Source organism: Acinonyx jubatus, chromosome A3, assembly GCF_027475565.1.
Source record: "Acinonyx jubatus isolate Ajub_Pintada_27869175 chromosome A3, VMU_Ajub_asm_v1.0, whole genome shotgun sequence".
Classification (NCBI taxonomy): domain Eukaryota; kingdom Metazoa; phylum Chordata; class Mammalia; order Carnivora; family Felidae; genus Acinonyx; species Acinonyx jubatus.
This window is the reverse complement of record NC_069388.1, coordinates 42,186,630-42,197,088: the sequence shown is the minus strand read 5'-3', so window position 1 is coordinate 42,197,088 and position 10,459 is coordinate 42,186,630. Positions and strand designations below refer to the sequence as shown.

Sequence of the window (10,459 nt, the reverse complement as noted above, 5' to 3'; positions counted from 1 at the left end):
CTGATGCTGTGATACTCATGGAAGCATGTATTGAAAGAGAATCTCCATCTACCTAACTCTCACAGTGATTATAACAGACAGAGCCCTTGTGATGGCATATACTGGATATGAAGCCTAAAAGGATAATCAAGATTTGTTGACTAAATCACTGAGCTTTGGGGGATTGTTTGTTACAGCAGCATAATCTAACCTCTTCTGACTAATATAATCATCCAACTCAACCAACAGAGAGATGTTTCAGAACAAAGAATTCAGGAGTGACAAAGTTATGATTTTTAAAGTTTTTTTTTTAATTTTTATTTTGAAAGAGAGAGAGAGAGAGCAAGCAGAGGAGGGACAGAGAGAGAGGGAGAGAGAGAATCCCAAGCAGGCTGTCAGCACAGAACATGATGCGGTCATCAATCTTACAAACTGTGATATCATGACCTGAGCCAAGGTCAAGGGTTGGATGCTTAACTGACTGAGCCAACCAGGTGCTCCAAAAGTTATAATTCTTAAAATAATTATACCAACAAGGATTTATAACCTCTTAAATATACAACTAAGACTAAGCAACTGCAGGGATTATGCTTATGGGAAGAATGTAAATTCTATAGACCTTGACAAGTTAAAAATAATACTAAAACCTATTTTTAAAAATGAGAGGGAAGAAATAAGAGTGCTAATTTCTTTTTACTTTTATTACTTTTTTTAATGGGAATTCACACCATCTAACATAGAAAATTAAAGTTTAAAATAAACTTAATGATACTATCCTCCCTGTTACTGTTTCCCCCATATTATTCTTTATGCTCAGAAGAAATTGATGTAGAAATGATGATGTCTAGTAATGAAGAAAAAAATGCAGTGCGGTTCAAGAATTCTTTCAGTTCCATTTTTTTCTTCTGTCCAAATAAAATTAAATTCTAGCACTTTTGTCTTAAGTTGGGTTCTTCCAGAAGAAGACTGATACTAAAATTTAAATATTTCATGAGGGGTGATCCCAAGAAACCCCGGCAGTAGAGTGGGAAAGCAATATAGGGAAGAAAAGAAAGCAAATGCCAGAGGTGTTAAAGGGCGGGGGGCCTCTGTGAGCAACTGGCTGAGTCCCACTGGGGAGCTGGGGGATACCACCTCAGAGCTGTCCCATCCAAAGGGCAAGGAAGCTGAGGCATTTAACTGCCACTTCCACCCATGAGTGGGTGTTAACTCCCTGGCACTCCCTCCCTGCCCTGTGCATGGGTAGACCCTACTCCTGCAGCTAGAGATACCCTCTGGCAAAGGGTACTCAGGTGCTTACTGAAGGAAGTTACTGGACTGTACTAGAACAGAGAATGCCAACAGCATATGGGGCCAGGCTCCAATACCACCTGCCGACATTTTCTTGAATTTAAAAGGCCTGTTTAATGGACTCATCTCAACTGAATTATTCCAAGTGAAAGAAGCCAGTCACACAAAAGGTACATATTATGTGATTACATTTATTTGGCTTTCTGGAAATGTCAAAACTATGAGGACAAAAACCAGATCATTTGTTGGCAGGGGCTGGGGAGGGCCACAGGGATGACTATGGGGAGGTACCAGGGAACTCTGGGGCGATGAAAGTTCTCTCCATCTTGATTCTGGTAGTGGTTTGGGGACAACGCATTTGTCAAAAGTCACAGAACCACACACCTAAAAAGGGCAAGTTTTCCTGAATATAAATTATACCTCAGAAATCGGACTACAATGCTCTTAAAAACATGTCTGCATATTAGTTGCTGTTTCAAGAAAGTTTAATTCTCTTCTCTTGAGGACTTAATGACTTGCTTCTAAAAATAGAATAAGACAGAAGTGACATAGTGTGAATCAGAGACAAGGTCATAAAAGGCATTGCACTTCCTGCTTGCCCTCTTACTCCCTCTTGGGTCAGCTGCTTTGGAGGAAGTTAGATGCCACTCCATGAGTAGCCCCATAGAGAAGCCTATTTAAAGAGCACCTGAGGACTCCAGTTGACAGCCACATGAGTACAACATCTTAGAAGTGGATTCTCCAGCCCCAGTCAAGCCCTCAGATGCCTGCAGCCCAGCTGACGGTTTTCACCCTCATGGAAGACCCAGAGACAGAAACACCCAGCCAAACAACTGCGTGAGATAAAATGGCTTGTTTTAAGCTGCTATGCTTTGGGTTCCTCTGCTATGTAGCAATAGATAATCAATACACTGGCTTCAAACTTAAAGTAACCTATTCTAAAATAATTCATATGCTGAAATATTTGGCATGATATTCATGTAAGGTGAATGACAATTGTTTTTAGGTGGTCAATTTGAGGATCACTTGTCTTTCGTTTGTTCTCTTTTATATATTCTTGTACTACTTGGTATAATGGCTGTGTATCCTTAAAGTTAAAAACAAAAGTAGGGCGCCTGGGTGGCTCAGCTGGTTGAGCATCAACTCTCAATTTTGGTTCAGGTCATGATCCCAGGGTTGTGGGATCGAGCCCCGCATCAGGCTCTGCGTTGAACAGGGAGCCTGCTTAGGATTCTCTCTCTCCCTCTGTCCCTGTCCCCTACTTGCGCTCTCTCTCTAAAGTAAAAACTAACAAAAAAGAACAAAAAATAATGACCCCAAGCCTGGGTATCAGTACAGAACATGTCGTTTACCCAGGCATCAGAGCAAGGGGACGTGTGTTCACAGGAAGCAGGAACACCACTCCTTCAGACAGTTAGAACTCTCCTGGGCCTCATACTCGGTGGCGCCGCAACAGCAAATGAGCCACTTCTGAAACTCGGCTTCATTCTTGTGCATCAGAAGGAACTGTCCCAACAGGATGTAGGCCTGTGGGGAGCGGGGGAGGCATGGAGAAAAATGGGAAAGGTTATAATAAGCCGGCCCAGATGTGCTCTTCTCCAACACTAGGAATTGCGTGAAAATCAAAGGAAGGGGCACAGGTCAGATGTGGGGGAGAATGACGGCAGGCCCTGAACCCCTGACCAGGGTGATGGGGATTCTGGGACTGGCCCCTGGTGAGGTGTGAGGCCAAGATAAATGCACATCTCTTGGGATGGGATTGAGGGCTGTCTAGCCTGGGGTGAACCAGAACTTTCCTTTCTCAACTTTAATGAGCCCATAAATCACCTGGGACGTTGTTAAAAGGGAGGTTCTGACTCAATTAAGTCTGGAGTGGGGCCTGAGAGTCTGCATTTCTTTTTTTTAAGTTTATTTATTTTTGACAGAGACAGAGTGCGAGCTTGAGCTGGGGAGGGGCAGAGAGAGAAGGAGACACAGAATCCGAAGCAGGCTCCAGGCTCCAAGCTGTCAGCACAGAGCCCGACGCAGGGCTCGAACCCACAAACTGAGATCGTGACCTGGGCCGAAGTCAGACGCTTAACCAACTGAGCCACCCAGGTCCCCCAAGAGTCTGCATTTCTAACATGCTCCCAGCTGAGCTGGTCCAGGGACAACATTTTGAGTAGCAAGAGCTTAGCATACTTCTAATGCTCCCTTCTGGTCTCTGATCTAGTATTTCTCTCTCTCTCTCTCTCTCTCTCTTTAAAGATATTAAGTAATCTCTACATGCAACGTGGGGCTCAAACTTACAACCCCACGATCAAGAGTCACTGGCTCTACCAACTGGTGCGAGCCAGGCACCCCTAGTATTTCTTTTTAACACACCCCCACACACAAACACACACACATGCACATGCATGTGCACACGCAAAGAGGAGTCAGAGAGGCTCCCCACCCCATCACTTTCTCTATTGACCTTGCAGAGTTTCTAACTCTCTTCACTTGACATTGTGGGTAATTCTGTGCTGTCGTGGTGGAGCAGAGACTGTCTTGAGCATTGCAGGAAGTTTAGCAGCGGCTCTGGCCTCTACCCACCAGATGCCAGTAGCGCTCTCCCATCCCTCCAGACTGTGACAATCGTAACCATCTCCACACATTGCCACGTTCCCTTGGGGACAAAATCTCCCTGGATCAAGAATCACTGCCCGTGGCGTTGGCAGATGAGGGGCATCTTAGTACCAATTTGTTCTTGCAAACCAGCTCTGTGACCTTGGGCAACTCACTTAACCCGTAGTGAAGACCCCAAGAACCCGGCCTCAGTTTCTACATCACCTGAAGGCACACAACATGCCCCCCCCCCTTGCAAATGGAATTAAGTGGATCTAGAGCGAGAACATTAGGAAAATGCTAATGTCTTGCTTGTCCTGGAATATGTGGCCCTGTGGGGGGAGCACGGAATATATAAAACTCCATAAACCTTGCCCACCTTTCCCTTCTGAAGAGTCTGTGTGCATGAAAAACACATGTAATTAACATTAAGTACACCGGGACAGATAGCTCTATGGCATTCTCTCATTCTCTAACTACTGCCCCACAGCCTTCCACTTCTCTCTTACAATTTTATCACATGATTATTGACAAGGAGCAAGCTCTCCATGGAGAAAGTGGTGCCTGAGACTGCACGGCCAGGATTGACTGAGTCACTAAATGGTGAAGCCTGGAGATTTAAGGTCACATAAATGCCTGCCTCTCGAGGCTGGTTTGGGGACCCTCCAGCCTGGAGTGAATGGGAACCAGCGTCCACGCTTGCTGTCCTGCGTCCTCTCCAGGAAAACTAGCTGGTGTCTGTTTGCTTTCAGTTACATAAAACAAAGCAAACTTCACCCTAACCAAAGGGAGTATTTTTTTTTTTTTTAAAGAAATTAAATAGTAGCTGAGTCCCAGCTGTAAAATGTGCCCAAGCCTTGGAGCTTGGGGTCTCTTCTTTTGAGTCATGGTCCAGTTGTTGAAAAGATTGAAAAAACAGCCAGGACGTCATGGTCATGTTAACCTGCTACCTTCATCATCTTTTTAGAAAAGCCGTATAGATGCTTAGAATGATCTCATTTTACTTTATCAGTATCCTTGTACTTTCGCTGATGATTTTATGGAGATGTTTTTTAATTCAACATTTAAAAAAAAAAAAGAACATTTATTGAATGTTCATTGAGCCAGTAGCTTCAGTGGATGTGGGAGGCACAGAAGTGAATAACAGAATCAAGGAGAGCCTTGGCTCTGTCCAAGGAGAGGGAGGATTAGTGATGATAAATAATAATGATGGTAATAGCAAGTGGCACTTGGGTACCTTCAATGGGCTCCAGACCCCTGGCACGTTTTAACCCAGTTTCAATCTCCAGATGGAATCACCAAGAATCTGAGAAGTTGACTCCTGTTTTCCTGAGCCCCATTCTTGCACATCTCGACTGACAGAATCTGGCTGGGCACCTGTGGCAGGCTCTGCCGTTTCAGAGGCCTCGCTGCTGGTCATCAGCCTGTGGTGATTGGAGCCTCCACATCCCCACCAGCCTCAGCAGCCAGGAAGCCAGGGAATGTGTGGCACGCAGGACCAGAGGCAAATTGTCCAGGAATGCCGTAGGAAGAAGGGCCTCTTCTTGTGGCCTCCGGAGCCAAGTTGCAACCTGTCTCTTGTCCTCTCACCCTGCCACCTTCCAGTGGTGGGGAGGGAAAGTCAGCCCACGTCACCCTGCTCCCAAGGGAAGCCGGAGTCGTGGGCCCCCATCACGGCCCTGCCCAAAGCCTGCTCGGTTTCTCTGCTGGTTCCAGAAAGCGAGGCCTTCACCAAGGAGAAGAAAATCTCTCGCCTCTCTCTCGGAACAAAGCTCACGAATTTCTGGCTGCGGGGAGGGAGATACAGACACACAGCAACACCGAGCAGGCAGCGTGCCCCCACCACCCCGGACAGAGCCCCCCTTGGTTTAGTGTTCTGCTGTTGCATCTTGAAGTCCTCAGTATATGTGAACGAGGGGCCTCATATCTTCATTTTGCACTAGGTGGCTGGTCCTGGTCAATGCCAATGAAAACTTTTCGTCTTCACGGTAACATCTGGCCTTTTCTTTCTTTCTTTCTTTTCTTTTTTAACTTTTTAAAAATTTGAACAAAGTTGGCGCCCATTAGTTTTACGTGGACAACAGAGGTCCGCCATCTTGCCCTCTCTGATTCTCAGGCTTGTCTGACGCCTCTGCTGGGAGCTGCCACTGCTTGGAGCCTACACCGAATGCTCTTACATGGCCACAAGACTTTGTTGTGTGATCAACAACTCTCTTTTCCTCTCACCGCCTCTTCAGCCTTCATGGTCACTGGTAGCCATTGACAATCTTGAAAATCCAGTACCTCTCGGTCATATCTGGCTTAAAACTCCTTGCCTCTAGTGCAAATGCTCGATCCAATGCAGGGCTTGCCCCTTCTTCTTTCTTCTCCATGTCTCCCTGGGATATCCTTTTTTCTTTTCTTTTTTAAGTTTATTTACTTATTTTGAGAGAGACAGAGACAGCATGTGTGGGGGAGGGGTAGAGAGGGAGAGAGAGAGAGAGAGAGAGAGAGAGAGAGAGAATCCTAAGCAGGCTCCATGCTGCCAACAGAGAGCCTGACACGGGGCTCAGACTCAAGAAACCATGAGATCATGGCCCGAGCCAAAATTAAGAGTCAGACCCTTAACCGACTAAGCCACCCAGGTGCCCTTTGGGGATATACTTATACTAAAAAAGTATTTGTTTAACTGACATTCAGATTTAACTGAATGGGTCCCTGCATTTTTTCTGGCAACTCTATGCAGGGTAACCCCAAACTTGTGTGACCGACTTCTTGTAGGGCCCAGATGTCTGGTAGTGGGGTCCTCTGAATTACCAGCCCCCCAACCCTGGGACTGTCTGCCCAGATTCAAATTTCATCTTTCTCATCCTGAGTGACTTTGGAGCAGTCACATGGCTATTGTGTGCCTCCGTTTCCCAATCGGTAAAATGGAGGTGAAATCGTATACCTTATAGGATTTTTTGATGATTAAATGAGATATATGTCACACACTGAGGCCAGTCAGTGGCTGGCATGTAGCAAACATCACACATAAGTTCTGCTATTAGGAGAGCCTTAGGCAGCAGGCACCCAGAACATATACCCCTTCCTGACCTTCCAAGTATCTTTCAGGAGGAAGATTTAGTCTCAAGGATATGACTTTATAGTGTCTTCAAAGAGCATTGAACCAAACTAGAGTCTCTGGGATGGAAACGTCCTTCCTCTCTGTTGGATGACTTCAGGGTTATCCCCACAGTAATGCACCTGCCCCACAGGACACTGCTCAAAGTCCCTGGATTTACTGAGTGCCTGGAAATTCACTTGCCCCTGGGTAGGGCTTTCATAGGGAGAGGAGGAGTACAAAGATCATAGAACTATGATCATAGAACATAGAGGAGACGTGGGAGAGCCCCAAAGGCAAGCTGTGCCTCTCTAGCATAATGAGTGTGGGTTCTCAGGCCATGTGTGCAAAAAATAGTCAACAGTACAAATGTCACAGCAAGGGGTCCTATTGAATACTCAGTGTTCAGACACACAAGCTCATTAGGCTGGGGTGGGTGGGCAGAAGGAAGCCTTTCTTCCCAGAGAAGATCAGTTGTGAATGGGGTCCTGAAGCAGGTGAATGTCCATTTCAAGAAAAGCCTGCAAGGCGGGTGGTCCTGTATGTGTTTGTGATTCATGGACAGTCTGGCTTGGGTATGGCGTGGATGAGGGTGGGGAATATAAGACAGAGCTAGAGCTGGGCTATGGAGAGCCTTCAGCGCCTTATGCACAACGTATTTCCCCTTCCTGGTCATTCCTTTGTCCTTTGCAGCCCTTTCACTGTTAAATCTAGACCAGCACTATCCAGTAGAAATTTATTTTTTTAACGTGTATTTATTTATTTTGAGAGACAGAAAGTGAGAGAGAGTGGGGGAGGAGAAGAGAGAGCAGGCTCTGCACCATCAGTGGAGAGCCCCATGGGGGCTCGAACCCATGAACCGTGAGATCATGACCTGAGCCGAAGTCAAGAGTCGGACGCTCAACCAGCTGAGCCACCCAGGTGCCCTTATCCAGTAGAAATTTAATGTGAGCCAGCCACATGTATAATTTTTAATTTTCTAGTAGCCACAGGAAAAGGGGGGGACTAAACAGGTGAAATGAGTTCTGATAATATGCTTTATTTTCTATTTCAAAAATATTATCCTTTCAACATGCAATCAATAAAAAATTATTGATGAGATCCTTTACATTTGGGGGGGTACTTTAAAATCTTAAATCTTTAAAATCAACCTCGTGTATTTTACATGCAGAGCACATCTTTATTCAGACAGGTGCTCAAAAGGTACAAATGGCCAGCGGCCAGCGGTATCAGACAGCAGAGGTCTAGATTCTCAGAGATCTAGATCTGCCAAAGCTGACTGGCTCGGGAAAGGGCAGGCACAAAATAACCCAGGAAGGGTGCAGCCAAATTTTTGACTGTCGAGGTCCTGAAGAGATTTGGGTGAATCCATAGAGGAATCAATAGTTTTAGTTAAAAGTCATGCCGTAGCTGAGGGAGGGGACAGCCCCCCCTCCACCCCCCAGCAGAGGCCAGCAAAGACCAACGTTAGCATGAGGCCCAGAAAGGTGTCTCTCCCTAAGGTCTCCTGCAGGCAGGGTATAAAAAGCCAGGAGCTCAGAGGAAGTCACATCTCTGCACATTACTATATAGATGGATATATGTGTCATTACGCATGTGTCCAAACCCAGAGAAACTCTGCAAGTGAACCCTAATGTAAACTGTGGAGCCTGGGTGATTATGACGTGCCAGTGTCATTTCTGCAATGGTTACAAACGCACCGCTCTGGTGGCAGTGTGGCTAATGAGAGAGGCTATACACGTGTGGGAGCAGGGGGTACGTGGGAAATCTCTGCATCTTCTGCTCAATTTTGCGTGAATCCAGAAGTGCCCTAAAAAGAAAAGCTTTAAAAATCTATAGGAGCCTGCATTTTTATCTGCTAAATCTGAGGCCCCCTTCCCTGGACCACGCTCTTACTGCTGGCCCTAACCACCGACCGGTCCTTACCCAGAAGCACTTATTCACCTACAAAGTGTCTCGTGGATCCTTTCGCACACCCAGCCAGGCTCCAGCCCTGGTGTTTCGTCACCAAATCCCAGTGGAAGCCCCCTTCATGCTGCAGTAGCCACTTGGACCCTGATCCTCCTGCGTGGTTTGTGACGATACAATCCATGGCCATTCTCCCCCTCATTTGGGCCCCTGATCAAGGCATTAACTCCCTGGAGCCTCTGTCTTCTCCTCTGTAAAGTGGACATAGAGGCCCTTCTCCCATTTGCGGGTGAGTGAGGGGCTCAAAGCAAAGGAGAAAGGTGAAATCCCCTGCGTCAGTGCTTGGAATCAGCGACCCTGGGAATGAGTATGGCCTGGAAGTAGCATGCTGATCTCTGTGCTCACCAGGAGGTTGTGAACACAAGAGGGGCCTGGTCATACACAGCCAAACAGTTCCTTCTTCCCTACAGCCCTTCATCTGTGTAACAGGTTCCAGGATGCCTGAAAATTTCCCATTATACATTCATTCCCTTATCTTTTTTTTTAATGTTTAAATTTTTTTTAAACATTTATTCATTTTTGAGAGAGAGAGAGAGAGGGAGACACAGAATCTGTAGCAAGCTCCAGGCTCCGAGCTGTCAGCACAGAGCCCGAAGCGGGGCTCAAACTCACAAACCGTGAGATCACGACCTGAGCCGGAGTCAGACGCTTAACTGATCGAGACACCCAGGCGCCCCGATTCGTTCGTTTATCTTAAATATGCCAACTGGTCAGTTAGGCTGGAAACACAGGCTGGAAAAGATAAAACTAGAGGGATAGGAAACAAATCAGTGGTTGCTAGGGGCTGAGGGTGGGGGATATGAAAGCACAGGGGGACATTTGGGAGTGATGGGATTGTCCTAGGTCTCGATTGCGGTAGTGGCTTCATGACTGCATGCATTTGTCAAACCTTGCGGAACTGTGTACTAAAAAAGGTGACATTTGCTATATGTAAATAAAAATATTTTTTTAAATGCCGAGTATGTCCGAACAGCAAAAAACATTAAATCGAAGGTGTTCGAAGCCGGAATAATGGTTACCTCTGAGAGTGAGGGGATGACACAGGCCAGGGAGAGACACAAGGGAATCATATGGCATTCCGGAGGTGTCCAATCACTGGATCTGGGGCGGGGGGGGGGCCATGAGCATATATATATGTAAAAATTCACTGAGCTGAACCCTTCCTATCAATGCAGGCACACTACAATAGAAAAGAAAAAGCGACAATCATTTCTTTTAAAGAGGAATTTTCCATGGAAACTGTCTCCCTAGCAGGCTTGCTTACTTCACTACCTGCTTGGTCCCATCTTTTATCCTGGAGGAAAGAATCAAATCTACCTCAGTCCCGGATCTCCAGCTTCCTAACAATATCACCTGTTGGATGTTAGATTGGTAGATATTCAGAATATTTAGCAGCTGGTGCAGGCAAGGTATTAACCAGAAAACCACAGGCCCAGTAGTTCAGATGCCCCCTGGGAGCAGCCGTGCATTGCCCACTGAAGGCACACCACGCTGATTATCAGTTGTGCACGCCACAGTTCCCAGCCTCTTTGGGTGTTTCTGTAACATCTTCCT

The 10,459-nt window shown here is 46.3% G+C and overlaps 1 protein-coding gene across 3 annotated transcripts in view; it reads right to left on the bottom strand.

Annotated features, from left to right (window-relative positions):
* Nucleotides 1-2,596: 2,596 nt before the first annotated feature.
* The window catches only part of BANF2 (BANF family member 2), a 46,008-nt gene continuing 38,145 nt past the window's right edge, over nt 2,597-10,459 (bottom strand). For all 3 annotated transcript variants that reach the window (XM_015063257.3, XM_053200281.1, XM_053200282.1), the window contains one exon: nt 2,597-2,796. In XM_015063257.3, the coding sequence (XP_014918743.1) occupies nt 2,650-2,796 (147 nt within the window). In that variant the 3' untranslated portion in view covers nt 2,597-2,649. The remainder of the gene's footprint in view (nt 2,797-10,459) is intronic.